General features: G+C 45.6%; 1 protein-coding gene across 1 annotated transcript; it reads right to left on the reverse strand.

Annotated features, from left to right (window-relative positions):
- Positions 1-11,148: 11,148 nt before the first annotated feature.
- Positions 11,149-12,082, reverse strand: LOC131281498 (protein twisted gastrulation-like). The gene is made up of 3 exons (XM_058310832.1): positions 11,638-12,082; positions 11,420-11,561; positions 11,149-11,341 (listed from the first exon to the last, which is right to left on the reverse strand). Exons 1-3 carry the CDS (start codon positions 12,080-12,082, stop codon positions 11,149-11,151), a joined length of 780 nt encoding a protein of 259 aa, XP_058166815.1.
- Between the last annotated feature and the right edge of the window lie 3,793 nt (positions 12,083-15,875).

A 15,875-nucleotide genomic window follows, 5' to 3' on the forward strand; every position in this document is an offset into this window, starting at 1 on the left:
ACCTTTCCAGCTGGGCAATAACTCCACTGGACGGGGTTTTCTATGAATTTCCGAGGGAAAGCGAAGGTTATCTAGCAATGCATTAATTTCTAAACAAGTATCATGGGTCCATTTGGTGCTATTGCCCATCTTTCCGGACATCCACCCTTTCAACATTTTTATTTTGTGACCCCCAGATCAATTAAATGCAATCGATCAGCGATCACAACGTCCTTGATTACGTCAAATCTCGGTATTTCTAGAAGAGGGGTCCTTTCTTTGTGATGACCTATGTAAACATCCATTGATCTGAATTCCTCGTCAGTGCGTTGTTGAGCATCTACACCTCTGAAAAACAATCGATGACTGGATCTGCTAATATTCTCCCTCAACAACACATTTCTGACATCCATGTTTCCTGTTACAGCTGACCACTCCTGAAATAGAACGTTAAGCTTGATATGTTATTGGGCTCGTAATGAATTTTCAGTATACCTTTTATGAACGAACGAGCTGGCGAGTCAGCGATGAATGCACGAACATGCACCCTAATCACCGTTCCTGCAATGATGATGCCAGTATCACTTAAACTGATCAGTTCGTCTACCAGCGGCCTCAGATATTCTTCTAAAATTGATGGTTTAGATGGCCCGCAAAAAATTCCAATCGGCCCACTCTTATGGAGAGGAAGTCCATCGATGGATACGTTTATGGACATGTATGGAGCTGTTGGTTGAACATCACTAAAATTGTAAAAGTTATTAAATACTTATGTTTACTCTTTGCAGCGAGAGAGTTTTGCTAATGTCTTTCAACAATGTTTGTCAATACTAACCCATAATATTTTGTAGACACTTTCCTATGGCATGATACCATAGTTGTTCTCCAGTTATGGGTACAATTTGTTTGCTTGCTGGTCCATTCTCATATGTACCCAGTAACGTACGGGCATCTTTAGGAAATCGATACGGTGTGAAGGCATTCAATATAGGAAACAACGCATTGAGATCCTCGAGGGTTAGACCTCTGTCGAGACTCCAATCAGCAATGCACTGTTGCATAGTCTTGCCACCGAAAGGTCGTTCTTCACCGGTTCCCGTATCAGATTCAGTGTCTTCGTCGTTACTCTGGAGAAGAGAGTCCCAGCTTTCGTCATCTATTTCAACCCAATCCTCGATTTCGTCTGCCGAATCATCGTTGTTAACTCCAATGTGAAAATTTACTGATGGCTGTGTGGTACTTTCGTTATTTATTTCCGTCGCATTCGATGTGGAACAGCCACCTAAAATGACTTTAGTTGGATTATTTGATACACCTTGGAACACCTACTGTTAGGACTCGTACTAACGAGCGCGAATAAAACGAAGCTTAAAAGGATTTATGGGTGCGCTTACTGGAGCGGAGCAAAAATTTAGCCTTTATTTCCGTACAATTTATTCGCGACTGGCCATTTTTGCCCCGACTTCCCTTATTTATAAACTCGACCCGGAGGCGATGGCCGACCTCAAGGGTCATCGATCGGCGATCAGTGAGCTGATCGCCGAAGTTCCCTTTTTCGGTGTTGTCATCATCTGGTCGGTTTATCTTTTCTGAGCCGAATTGACAGCTGGCGTTGGGAATGAAAACCGTTCCTAACACCTACCACTAACCCTTCATCCCCCCCGCATGTGTATCGATAAGGAAAGAAAGGAGGGTGTCGGAAGGTCGAACATCCCCGGAAGGAAAGAAGCAAAAATCGCCGAGAAGGAAGCCTCTTGGAATAGAGAGAACCTACTCGTAAGAAATACATACCACTGGTATTGCTGCTACGCGCAGTGCTGGATCCAGGGATAGGCACAGCATCATGACCCATTTGTTCCTCATTTTCCCGCTGTTCATACACCGAACAAATTTTGTATAGCGATCCAGTTCGTTAGATCTTTCTTGCAGACATTGTTACACCAAGCACTGCACTAATAAACCAACACGAATAAACTCAAGAAAACACTAAAAAATGCTCACGAAACTAAATTTCACACGGATTTGTCTTGTTTTTAAAGAACAAACGTACTGCGTCCACTTCTCTAGCGTTGCTGCAGAAAAATGACGTCTCGAGTAATGTTTATGTGGTGAGTTCGTCTATACTGTAGATCATCGCCGTGCATGCACACATTCAGACATTGACAGTCCGCTTGCGGCGGGGATTTTCCTTCTACTCGCCCTCGCCTATGTTTTTGACAGATATTGCTGGCTGGGGTCGCTATAGATGTTAGAGCTCAAACGATTTTATTGTCGATTCTTTTGACGATCGTCTACTTAGGCGGATGTGATAGGTTTGCAATCGGTTTCATTCAAAACGATCGTTTATTTTTTATTTAACGATTGTTTTCCTTTCACGAAGACTGGAGAATTTATTCCTCTCCTATGGTATTTATCGAATTGGTACACCAAGGAACCAAAGAACGGTTAATACTAGAGTTGTGTAAATCTGAATGAATCTGTGCCTTAAAAGGGATTCATGAATCTCTGGGGGATCCGCAAAGATTTATATGAATGAATCTCGCCAAAATATTCATTAAGCACAACACTAGTTAATACAAATTGTTGGTATAACGTTATGACTGTATTATTTGGTAAAACTTTACTGTGGTACCACCATTTTTTTCTGTGTCGTGTGTGATGCCACACTATACTGTGCTGTGTGTGTTGGGTAGCACTGTAGCACACGATCCAAAACTAATTGCGTTGCTTATGGCCTAGCGTCTGCTCGGCTGTTCTGCTGATGACTCGCTCCACCGTACGCCAGTGGTCATCGAGGCTTCCCCAAGCGATGTTGCGTAGCCCTCGGCAATAGCAGGTGTTCGCAGCCGATCCGTGTTTAGGCGTGGGTTAGGTCGGTGACGCAGAGTCGAAGTGCCTTCCGTGTATGAGAACGTGGTCTATTTGGGAATATGTCTGCTGTGGTGATCTCCAGCTGTAGCTGAAACGAGGTTTGTGCTGGAAGAAGGTGCTACGGATGTTCATGTGCCTCGAGGATGCGAAATTTATGAGCCGGAGGCCGTTTTCGTTGGTTAGCTGGTGGACAATAAAGCTTCCAATCGTTGGTTTATAGGCCTCCTCTCGCCCGACCTGAGCTTTTAGGTCTCCGATGACGATCTTCACATCGTGTTATGGGCAGCGGTCGTACTCCCTCTCAAGCTGCGTATAGAAGGCGTCTTTGGCATCATCACTGCTCCCAAGGTGTGGGCTGTGTACATTAATAATGCTCAGGTTGAACAACGCATCCTAGCTGTTTTACGTCCCGTAGGATGCCAGGACAGGGTGTACAGCGTGGGCGTGTCCACGCACGCATCTTATTCTAATCGCCCTTCCTATCTTCCTACCTGCCCTAGCTTCTTTGTTCCGCTCCGCTGTGAACATTCATTTGTGTTTCCTCCTGTTTGTTGTGCATAAGTGCAGCCGTTGAAAGTGTATGAACGCGTGATGATAGGACATTCCTCGCGCCTAGGTCTTTTTACTGTATTGAGCGCAGTGTAGTAAACTGTCGACAGATTTTTTGATTTTCGCTGTAGTCTACTTGTCGAAATCATTGTTTATCAACGACAGTGAACTCGATCATGAAACGAATTGTGGGTATATGACGTGAATCGTCTAAGACTATCAACGTAGTAGCATATGAATTTCAACGACATTCATTTGCATTACCTTGATCAAATCCTCGTTCAAATGAATGTCTTGTGAATGTCATTTGAATTTTTTGTATGCAATGTAAATCACTTTTTTCGATAGTCAAATTTAATTTCGTACCGACAAACAAGCGTAACATATGAAAATAATTTATAAAAACTGTTTTTAAACACATCACACTTATTTTTGTATTTCAAAAAGAAAACTTTAGATGAGACCAAAACAATCGCATCACAGGTTTTACTGAATGTTGGCTGGTGGATATTCATATGCTAACTTGATCATTGGAATCCCTGAAAAATTAGCGTCATATGATTTCACATAACAGAATGAATGTCAGCAATTGAATGTCAATGAACGTCAACGTTCTCAACACTGATTGTACGGTACTTTCTTTTCTGTGCTCTGTCCTTTGGATTTCACACTCATTTCACACTGGACATGATACATATTTTGTTTGTGTGCAATGAGTAGAAAAAATGCCCAAAATGCGGAAAGTTAGACCATACACTCCGCAGCTTGCGCATTTTTTCTACTCTGCACCATTTTCTCATATGGCTGAGTCCCATACAGTTCAAAAAATGTATCAGTCTTTCTTGGTCTTTTTGCTGCTTTGAAAGTAAGGGTAGCCAGCTTTGAGTTAATAAGTCCACCATCTGTGTCCTTTATTTTGATGATAGTGACCTCTGTTACTTTCTAATCTTCAAGCTTCTCCAGAATTTCTCGTTCTGTTAGTGTGAGTATATCATACGATCTTTTCACTACGTTAAGCGTTGAATAATCCGACTGTAGCAAAGTTCGGATACTTTCCGATAAACGTACGCGCGTGTAGCTAGTGCTAAGTTACACTTAAGGTGGAATCGCATACGGATTTGTTTATTTAACCATGGTTTAATCTGCCGTCTAGCGTTCATTTTGGATGAACCGCGTTCATTTGTCATTCATTTGTGTCAAATTAAACCATGGTTTAAAACTAAACAAACGATTGTCACGCACCCTAGGGTTCTGCGGGTAAAAGTTTCGAGCAGTATAATAAACCATGGTTTCTGGCATCGCATACGCTCTGACTTCAGCGTTGACGATGGTTTATTATATGATATGTACGTTATATATTTTAGCTTTTTCTTATAATTTGAATGCAGTTTCTAATTGAGCCAAATGCCTTGCTTCGATACGAATCAGTCGATATAATTTTCTATGCATGAATTAGTGGCAGAAGATTTATTTTGCATTAATTCCCGTTGTAAAATTTCCCACCACTTGTACACAAACCGAAGCAAATGGCAGAATGGCCAATGTTTATTCGAATTACACAACGTAAAAGATTTCACAGGTTTGTGTTTTCCATATCGTGTTGTTATTTTTTCATTTGTAGTTAATGAAAATGTACCAATGCCAAGAAAACAACTAGAGAAAATTTTAAACAATAAAGAAAAACAAAGAAGTTGTTTTTTTATTAAAAATTGATTTGAAAACGTTCAGAATAACATTTTAAATTGTGTGTAATCAAAGCGCAAAGTAGGCTTTGTATCAAAATTGCATCCATTGGTTTAACATTTAACCATGGTCAATTGAAACAGTACGCGATACCAAATTCGAGCGGCTAAAATAGACCATCGCTTAATTTAAGCCATGGTTAAAAATTAAACAAATTCGTATGCGATTCCACCTTTTATTTAGAAACGGTTGTAAGTGATATTCGTAATTGATTTCCTAAGTGGGCGCAAGTGCTTTTGCACGTTTGCTTTTCGCGATCGTTAATTTGCTACTGATCTTCTTGCGGTGGTCAGTGCTCGTCGCAGGGCTGACCCCATGACCGCTCGTACTTTGACCCCATATCGTAATCGTTATCTTTCTTCGTTCCTTACCACGGGGTTCTAGTTCCTACTTGCTATAAACTCGGGAGCTAGGTTGCCCTCGCTAGCTAGCTCCTTCGTATTCTGTCACTTCGCTGTTGTTTACTTAGCCGCGTGTGTTCACTTGCCAACACCGACAATTTGAAACTTATAACGAAACTGTCATGCTGTACTCTGGTATTTTTTTTTGTCACATTAAGAGCCTGCTTTTCGGACTTTGCCCCCTAGTGCACTTTCAAATGAATTCTGCGCCAGAAACGGGTTCAGTTTGTCACAACTTTTCTCTGCCTCGGTTGCTTCAATTAAAAAGAATTATTCATCGTCGTAGTTTATGCTAATATTGTGCAGGTCCACGTCTTGTTTGGAAGCTTGATGGACCAACATGATGTTGTGCAGAGTTATTGGAAATTAAAAAGTGCTTTTCACATATTCGCTGCATAATTTTATGTATGCTATACTTCGGAATCATTTTACTGGCTTTAAAGCTCTCTCTCTCTCTTGCTTGCTATCACTCTCTGCGTCGTCAGGCTCGCCGCTGCAGACGTTTAAGCACTGAGCTATTACAGTTTTTTGATAATAAGTAAAAAAGTAGAGGAGATGGACCAACATGATGTTATGCAGGGTTGTTGTGGCTAAGTGCGCACCGTGCGTATAGTGCGTGAAGTGCGCACTGTGTCTATCATCGTCAGGTTAGAGCCCTCGTCCGCGCTGCATTGGGCTTTCACGTTGTAACTGTCCGGGTGTAGCAGGGAGTGATGTCTCTGGCCGCAGGCTGTGACCTCGCAGGTTTGTTTCGACCTGCATGTCTTATCCGAAGGAAGGCTCAGGCAGTTTTGGCACAGGTTCCTCTGCTTTACTACTTCCATTCGCGCGGAGAGCGGCATCCGTTTGAATTCTTTTCACTCCTTCACTATGTGACTGGGGTTATTGCAAACGAAGCACTTTGCGACAAAGCTACCTGTGCTGATGCTCTCCAACTACTTCACCACTGGTTGATCCGCTGGATCGCTAATTTCGACGGTCGACGAGGAATGGGTGAACGTATGCGATCTGTGGAGTGGTTTCACGAGAGTTCGACCTGCCTCGACTTTGGCGGAAGCGTACACCGTAACCTCGCATCAATCCTCCATAAGCTCGTCCATGAACGCACCAAACTGTCTGATGATCGTCCATTCAAAATGGCGTTCAAATCGCGCCCACTCTAGCCGCCTAGTTGCAGGGAGTTTCTCGACCACCTCATCTAGCAACATTGGGTTTGCTATGTGGTCCGGCATCTCACACGCGGTAAGGTGGTCGCACAGTTGTTGAACCGCTAAGCCGAACGTAATGAGTATGTCCAGACGTTCCGGCTTTGGTGCTTCGATGGCGCGGACCTTTTCGATAAGCTCTTTTATCCGAAGCGCGGGGCGACCGTATAGCCTTTTCAGCACATCCATGATCAACGGAGCGGCATTCGGAAGCATGAGTTTCGATACGACGGCTTCTCTCGCTGCTCCTGTCAACGCGGATGATGTTTTCTAGCGACGAAAACCCACAAACCCACCCACATGCGTTGACTCCGTATAGCAGCTATAAAAGATCGACCATTCTTTAGGCGACCCAGAAAACGTGGGATGCTTTGCTGGCCAAACTTTCCTTGCTGCTGCCTCGTCAGCTAGCAATGGCTGTCTCTTCGGGGTCGATGGCTCCTTCGATTCGGTTCGACGGGGCCATTTTAATTCACTGGTGTTACTCACCGAACTGACGAAATTTCTTCCTCTTCTCTAGCATCTTGGATGATGTGCTTAAGCTGCTAGCAAAGTCATCCACGAAACGAGAAATCTTTTTCTCCAGGCTTAGCTTTAAGTTCGCTAGTTCTGCCGTTGCCGTTGCTTGCAGGAACTCCAGTTAGAGCGCATGCTCCCCTTCCAGCTGCTCAATCCTGGCTGCCTTCGATGCGCGTGAACGACACGGAGGTTTTCTCAACACTTAACCGCGATCTTCCTCCAACGGACGCGTTGGATCGATCCCGATCCGTACGCCATCGCCAAATCCTTCTTGGCCGCCACCTCCTTCGGGGTGGTCGCCATCGCCGTTTTCTTCGCACGCGCGGCATGCCCTTGTTCCTTTAACAGGCTTAAGCATGTTTCGGCCTTCGAAGACATCAAACTCGTCTTCGTTTCGGGAAATGCCTTGCAACGTGATTCGGAGGTTTCGCTGCCCAGGCGCTTGGCATATTTGGACTCTCGATGGCCCGCGTCTGACTGGGCTTCTCCACCCAGGTTCCTTCCGCGTCTCTCCATCTTCCCAAAACCCATTTCGCTCCCGTAAGCTGGCCTTGTGCATCTTTTGCAACTCCACTCCCGGTTCTTCACTACGGCCGTCACGTTGGCGCAATCATAATGCAGCCACTTTAAACATCACACAGACTTACACTCGTTGCAAAAACTCGCGCAGAAGGTTTTTGAAGAATTTGTGAAAAAGTTTTTTTGTTAACAACAGTGGAAAAGGTTTTATTTAAGAACTGTGCAAAAGGTTTTGTAGCAATGTTCGGATTCTTTCCGACTAAGAACGTACGTGTTGTCTAGTGCTATGTTACACTCTATTGTTTCTAAACCGATCGAGCCTAGGTGTACCGGTATTCCTCTGCGACTTAGTGTTCTCTGGGAATTGCTCGGGGAAGTGGTTTGGGAAGTCTTCTCTTAACCTAGTATCACAGCTAAAACGAAATCTAACCTATTCCCTCCCAAGCCCATGTATTTGCCCCACCAAACGCACTCCTTTGCGCAGTGTTTGCTTTGCATTTGCAGTGGCACGATGCCGGTCGCGGTCCTTCTCTGGAATTGTTTCAAATTCCTGATTAAAAGTTCCCGCCTGGGTATTTATTCTTTTACCGCATCCGCCGTCGCTGCTGCATCACGTTGCGTTGGAGGCGTCTGGCCTCTGTTAGCTCAGCATTGGCTGCGGTGATGTCTCGTCGGGCCCCGAGAAGTTCCTCCTCAGTCTCCTTGCGGTGATCAGTGCTTATCGCAGGGCTGACCCTGTGACCGCCAGTATTGACTATCCACGTACAACATGGAAACAAGTCTCGTAAGCCCTTAACGGGCAGGCATGACCAAGAGGTCGTTACGTCAAGAAGTGGAAGAAACTTTTAACATTTTTTTTAAAATACAAATAGCGCTCGTGTGTCAAAACGCTCTGAGTACGCATAACCTCAAAAACGTCAAACATTACGATGCAATCTGTTAACTAACAATCCAGGGTCGCAGGAAAAACACCAGGGTCGCCAAATCCCGAAACTTGACCTACGTAATAACATCAGCCACGGATTCGGAAAGGGCCAGCCGAAATTCATCCGTCTTCGTCCACAGGCCCCATACATTTTGATAGTAACAATGAATCGGTGATGCTGCAGGAGAGGTGAGTGCGGGGGCCGGTGAGTGTACGGAGTTCTGTGCAGCTTGAGATGATGATGATGATGACGATGAAAGAGTGCGGTGAGAACGTTGTTGCTCAGTTGTGCGTCGGTTGGTGGATGAGGCTGCGTGCAAAGCTCGGTCGAAGACCGGGACGGTTCCGGGTCCAGTGTAGTGTCCGAAGTGAGGGTGAGTGTTGTGACGGATTGTGGTGGAGCATAGGAAATCAGTATAAGCTAATCGAACTCGAAAAATTGCTGGTTCCGAGGACGCCCTGTCCGAGAATTCACGAAACCATGCGGCCACGTGGACGACGAGAGAGTCAGTGCTAAGGTCTCTGTCATTATTCACCAGTTTCCTAATGATGACATCTTCGGTGCCCAGCTGTCGCTTAACCAAACTATCAACCACTTCGTCGGAAACCAACGGGGTGATTCTGGTGAGGTATAGCCAGAATCTTGGAGGTACCGTAAACAGAATTCACCGAAGATTAATCAATAGTTGCAGTGCCCTGGACGATGCGGGGCGTGGGGTCGGAATCCGGGGGTGAGCGGGCAATCAGATGGCGCTTGACGGTGTTGGTAGCAACCATATCTCCAGCGTGAGTCCGGCTTGGCTGTGAGAGGCTCACAGCTCCAGTTGGCGTGTGGGTGCCGACGGTCGAGCTAGGTCCGGTTGCGGAGGTGGCAGGTAGAAAGACGTGATGTGGTCGACTCCGAAGGGCTGGGGCAGGAGAGCGAGATGGCGCTCGAGCGACTCTCCTAGCTCCCGCTTGATGTCAGCCAGGGTATTGGTGATAAGATCACGCATACTCGCCCAGCCTCCATTTGACCCCGTCCTGCAATCCTGGCACATTCACAGGAGCGGAGACTCCGGGCGTTTAAGCTCCTGCGTAACGGCTCTGGAGACACCAAGGCACGCGTAGTGTAACGCACACCTGCACAGCCCATAACAGAAGTAGAGGTTGTCGCCACCCACGGGAAGCCGCTCCCGTGACATTCAAAAAATGGGATGGGAGAACAAACAGCAGTGCGCAAGCGAGGCGTGAGCGAGGAAGCGCAGAGAGCGATGACGTGCATTCTCTTTTGGCTTATAATCTGACTGAGAAGGAAGTTTGATTTTACCCATAAAGTGCGAAATATTGTTCTTTTGGTCACTGGACCACCGATCTAAGCTTTGCATTTTGTTGTTCAAAAAGCCTAAACGAATTTAACGACTGACTCCCAAATCAATAATGTGCAATCGGTCAGCTACAGGAAAATTACTGATCATATTCAAATTTGTAATATCCTCTAAAGGAGAACGTTTTGTTTTGTGATGCTCCTTGTTATCCCTTGAACGAAAGCTGACATCTGTACGTGGTGGTGCAGGTCGAGAGTCGAAAATTACCTTACCCTCCGGCTGTACATGCACTCCAACAATAGTGGACTTCGTGCATCCATGTTTCGCTGAAAATCCCATAACCGACTTAATAAAAGCCCGGGCTCGTGAATCAGCGATAAAAGCACCCACACGTACTTAGATCGTCATTTTATATTTCATTATTTATACAATCTACCCCTCCACCAGTATTCTCAACAACGATGTCAGGATATACGGTGTTAGTATTATCAATATTTACATCTACACACCTACTACCGCCACCAGTACCTTCAGTACTGGAGTACTACAGTCGAGTACCGCGTATGTCGCATATCTTCTGTAGTTGGTTTTTACCGTCGACATGTTAGCATCGCAAAGTAAATTTATACTGATTTCCATTTGGTTATCACTTTATTGACCGACGCTTTTTCTCCAAAAGTCGTTGCTGTCACGGAGGTCCGCGGTTGCTGAGTTATGAACTGGATATAAGTATGCGTGTATTGATTTACGCGATGCCCTTACCCACCGTTTTCGCTAACTGTTTTTTTATACTTTTCTTTGTGCACCTTCCTACAAAGCATGTGTGCCCCAAATATGTCCGTCCGCCCGTCTACACCATGCAGTCTAATTCGGACGAAAATCTTCGTTCCCGTTCAACAGATTCAAATTGTTCGAATTTTACTTCGCATTATCGAGTGTACCAAAACGAATTGTTTTTATTCGAAATAGTGAGAGTTTTCCCAGGGACTACTGATATACTTCGAATTATCGGGTTTCGAATTATCAAACGTTTGAATTAGCGAGAGTCGACTGTATTATCATACATATTTCCACAACCCTCAGTGCAACCAACGTGTTGTGCCGGCCGAAGAAGCAGATCCAACTACGATTCATATGTTGGACGACTCCATCGCCGCATTGTCGAGCGGGCCCATGCTGTCTCCGTAGTCTAGCTCGTCCTCGTCGGAAATATCGTCCAGATCGTTCTCCTTGTTTTCGGGGCAATCGCGACACCGCGACTCATTGATGCCATAGTTAAGGCAGTACTGGCCTATACATTCGCAACAACCATCGTGGAACCAGCTGAAATCGGAGAGAATCGACCGTTAGTATAAGACGCTTGGTAATGAGGATAAGGTGTTAAGAGGTGGGGGTTCTTACCGATAGCTGCTGGCCCCCATCGTTCGACAGCTTTCCTTGCACTTGTTCCAGGACATGCACTGTGCTTGGTATGCAACGGTGCAGTTCACCGTGACCTTGTTGGGATCGTCGTAATTTTGCTTCAGATCCATATCGGTTGAGTCTAAGGGGAAATAGATGATAGGATTAGAAGAGGCATGGACACGTATGCTCTCTCAAGCAGCAGTCACAACACTTACGGACAATATATTTTGTACCACCGTCTGCCTTGGGCCCGTACAGAGCCGCATCGATGTCGATCGGAAACGAGTTCACCTTCCAGCGACCCTGTGCGTCTTGCTCAGACGTGATCACGTCGTACAGGTTCGGGAAACCCTCCAGGTCTTCGATGTGCGACTGCTTTGACAACTCGTTGGAGGTCTCGTTCGGCTTCGGGCACATCTCCAGGCAGCTGCAGCACTCGGTGTACAGATAGCTAAGGCATTCCGCGCACTCCTTGCAGCAGGTGCAACTCTTCATGTTGCACTTACAGCTCTGCGTCAGCATGCACTTGGAAACAATGCTGGCGCACACCATCTCGTTGCAGCCCGTCGCGAGCTTGACGCAGGCGAGCAGTGTCACGATGATTCCGAGCAGGAAGGTGAAAGTTTTGCTGCCCGCTCGCGTGCGTTTGATGTGCTCCATGCTGTCTACTCCTTGTGCCCTGTTGGAAGATTATGAAAAGTGGACGAAAACAAAAAAACCATAAGATGCGCTTGTCCAGACAGAACGGACCAGCAGTCCTGGGTCACTAGATTCACTCCTTTCCGACGGATGCATTTTCTTGCCGAACCGAACAAAACTCGGCTGGTAAAGGTATCAATTACTTTCGCCCGGTTAAAATACGTCAAAAAAGCTTTCGAGAGACACTTACCACGTACGTCGTAGTAAGAATGGTACGTCGTGAGAAAGAATCAATAAGAGACGATCGTGTTCTGTTACCCTTTTCCACGATGAACTGCTAGCGCTTTTGCCCGCTTGTTCGATGAATATTTACCTCTGCCCTTGTAACTGGGTGTCAGAAAATCAACAAACACAAAACACAAAAACACTGCTTTTTGTACTCCACACACGTACACCTGCTGAGATCACCACCACACTCTATCCTAAACCTAGCATCGCTACGCCTTATAAACCGAAGCTGGGTACTTGCCGGGTACCCTACAGGCACTTGCTTCGAGCAGAGACTGGATTTCAATGTGAAAGAGTGAGGTGGTGATATCCTTTTCTCTTTGACACAAAACTTCTCCATTCTCAACAACGCCAGAAATTTCTCCCCATCCTGCCGATCTGCTGTCGTGGCTGACTGAAAAATCGAGGCTTGTGATTAAATTGTTGAGGGCTTCACACAGGACTCCAAGTGAGCAGTACGTTCTATACATTCACAGGCCTGCGCGAGAGTATATTTTGACATTTTCGCATGTATTGTCAGTCTTTTGCGTCTCGTGTAAACTAGGCATCAGAGTTGTTTGCACTATCGATAGTCGAGATTCTTTTTTGCGCTGGTTTTGTTCTCCATCCATTCCAACAGCTGCAACGAATCGCTGCTTTTTTTTAATTTTCTTGAAGTTTTTCTTAAAGCATGTGAAAACATACACCTTCCTGGATGTCGCAAGTTTGAATCGAGACGAAATCGACAATGAACGAGTTTGTTAGCAGTACCCATATATTATACTCGCAAATTATGACTGCGCGTTCGCGTTCTCGACACTCCGACTCAACTAACTTAATGACAATTTTCATATAAAAAATAAATCCTGTTTTCTCGGTTCATGTACTACGTAAAAATAAAACTTTTGAATAAAACAACATGCCAAAAATGTTTTCTTTGGAGAGAGGCTTTGTTCCACTAGGGGATGTCGTGTCACATAAAAAAAATGTATGATGCCAATAGCGAAAACAGAAATGTTGACACTACCAGCAGAAACACTACCTGTCGATAGCCAAAATTAAAAAAAAATAAGATAAGTTCTGGCAATAGGTAGTCAAGGGACCAATTACAAAACTCCCTTAGAACACGAGACTGATGAGCTCTACCCAAAACTGTATAGGTATGTCTGAAAAGTTTATGTAAAAATTATCTTCCCTACCCATTTTGACAATCTCCAAAAACCTATTGTTTACCCACTACCCTACGCTAAAACTCATCTGATGCTCAGGTTGTATGTTACTCTACCCGGGAATTGTGCCTGTTTATGATATAAAAAGAGCTAATTTTGTAATGAGTGTAATAACAAAAGCACAAAAACGGGGGTCCGCGGCAGCCGAGCGGTAGCTCCGCTTAGAAAATCGGCCCATGAGCGCCGGGGCTCACCACCTCGTGGGTTCGAATCCCAATCGAGACCGGACCCTCCCCTGTACGAGAGGACTGACTATCCACGTACAACAGGGAAACAAGTCTCGTAAGCCCTTAACGGGCAGGCATGACCAAGAGGTCGTTACGCCAAGAAGAAGAAGAAGAAGAAGAACGAAGAAAATACAACGAGAGTTAGTATTTTTTCAATGTAGCACGACATCCCCTAGTGGGACAAGGGCTCTCTTCGAAGAGAGTTACTGTGGCCGATATACGGTATTTTATAAATCGGTGGGCAACCGTTCCTAATACCGGGGGTAGCACACTCGAGATTCGCACTCACACCTTTGGCGTGGTGTTTTCTCGCGCTACCGCTGCTCTATTTATTGTTTGCCATCAAAGGGGGGTAGGGTTTAGTTGGCAACAAAGAAACAGAAGGTGCAGCAGAAGCTCGTGGTCCATCAGCAGCAGCAAGCGACACAGCAAACCGTACAGCAGCCGGCACCGAAGAAACAGAAGGTGCAGCAGAAGCTCGCGGTCCAACAGCAGCAGCAAGCGACACAGCAAACCGTAAATCAGCCGGCAACGAAGAAACAGAAGATGCAGAGGAAACTTCTGCAGACGCAGCTAGAACAGATTATGTTGGAGAAAGCAGTTCGATTATCGGTACGCATCTCCGGTGTCGACTCAACGATACATGAGCTGGCGGATGTGCCCATGCTAAGTGAGTTGCCCCTCCCGAGTCAATCCGTTTCAATGCCTCGGCTTTCAGCGCATTACTCACACTTAGAAGGCTTACCTATTGCATCGTACGAGTATGCGGTACCGCGGATCCTCATTGGGGTAGACAACTACAGTTTGGCGCAGCCCCTCAGAAGCATCCAAGGAGGAAGCGACCAACCTTGACGCTTGTCAAGTAACACGCCAAGATCACAGATTGTTTCCGAGCGGTCCAACACGCACTTGTCCACATGGTAGTCACACGAGACTTGGACCCTAGAACACGACACTTATCGATAGACAGGGATAACGCATTATAATTACACCAGACACTAAATGTGGTCAGGGCCGGTTGAAGGTGACCGCCATCGTCAAGATCTTTAACTGCACCATACAGCTTAAGGATCCTTTATACTTGTGCCCTGCCCAACTACAGTTCATTGAGTCGATTTTCCTTCTTTCGCTGCTTTTGTATCCTGTTAAGCCACTCGATCACGCCTTCCATGTCGTCTTTGTGGCATAACGAGCATTCCATGACATCCAATTCCTCTTCCAATTTTATAGCCAAAAGGAAGACGGAAGGTGGCTAGTTGTAGTTTTTGTGGTTTCATTTACTTCCATCGGCTATATGCTTCGAGAGATTTTTTAAATCCAAATCGCATTCCAACAACGCAACTGGACAACTTCACCGTTTGTACAGTGTTCAAGTCACTGTGTTGCCGACATACCTTCACGTCCTGTCGTAAACTTTCAATAGAATCTACCAGCTGCTCCATCTCCTTTCCTGCAAACATAACACAGTAACGTATAATGATTTCATGCAGCTTTAAACGTTATATTCAATAACATTTGATGGTATTTCAATTGGGAGGACGGAAACGACACACTTCTCGACGCTGCCCCATACAAAAGGTAAACAACACTTTGAAAAAAAGCGAAAAAATGGCTGGCCGTCGCGACGTTCCAAAACGACGTCACCTACGTGTCGACACGATGCGTGGATACGAAACGACGCGCGTCGTTATCGTCGAGCAGTTTCAAGCACCTCCTGGTCGATGGATCTCTATGTGCAGTGAGCTTCTGTTGCACCTTCTGTTTCTTCGGTGCCGGATGCTGTACGGTTTGCTGTGTCGCTCTGATACGAAACGACGCGCGTCGTTATCATCGAGCAGTTTCAAGCACCTCCTGGTCGATGGATCTCTATGTGCAGTGAGCTTCTGTTGCACCTTCTGTTTCTTCGGTGCTGGATGCTGTACGGTTTGCTTTGTCGCTTGCTTGCATTAATACGTACGTATAACATTATAGGGCTTTCAGTGATAAACGCTCATCATTATTCCTTAATTATCCTGATCATAACAATCCCCTTCCCTTCTGTTCTTCTGCTGGTCAGAAGACTTTCAAATGGGTGACAAGGCCATTCTACTC

This window comes from Anopheles ziemanni, chromosome 2, assembly GCF_943734765.1.
Source record: "Anopheles ziemanni chromosome 2, idAnoZiCoDA_A2_x.2, whole genome shotgun sequence".
Lineage (NCBI taxonomy): Eukaryota > Metazoa > Arthropoda > Insecta > Diptera > Culicidae > Anopheles > Anopheles ziemanni.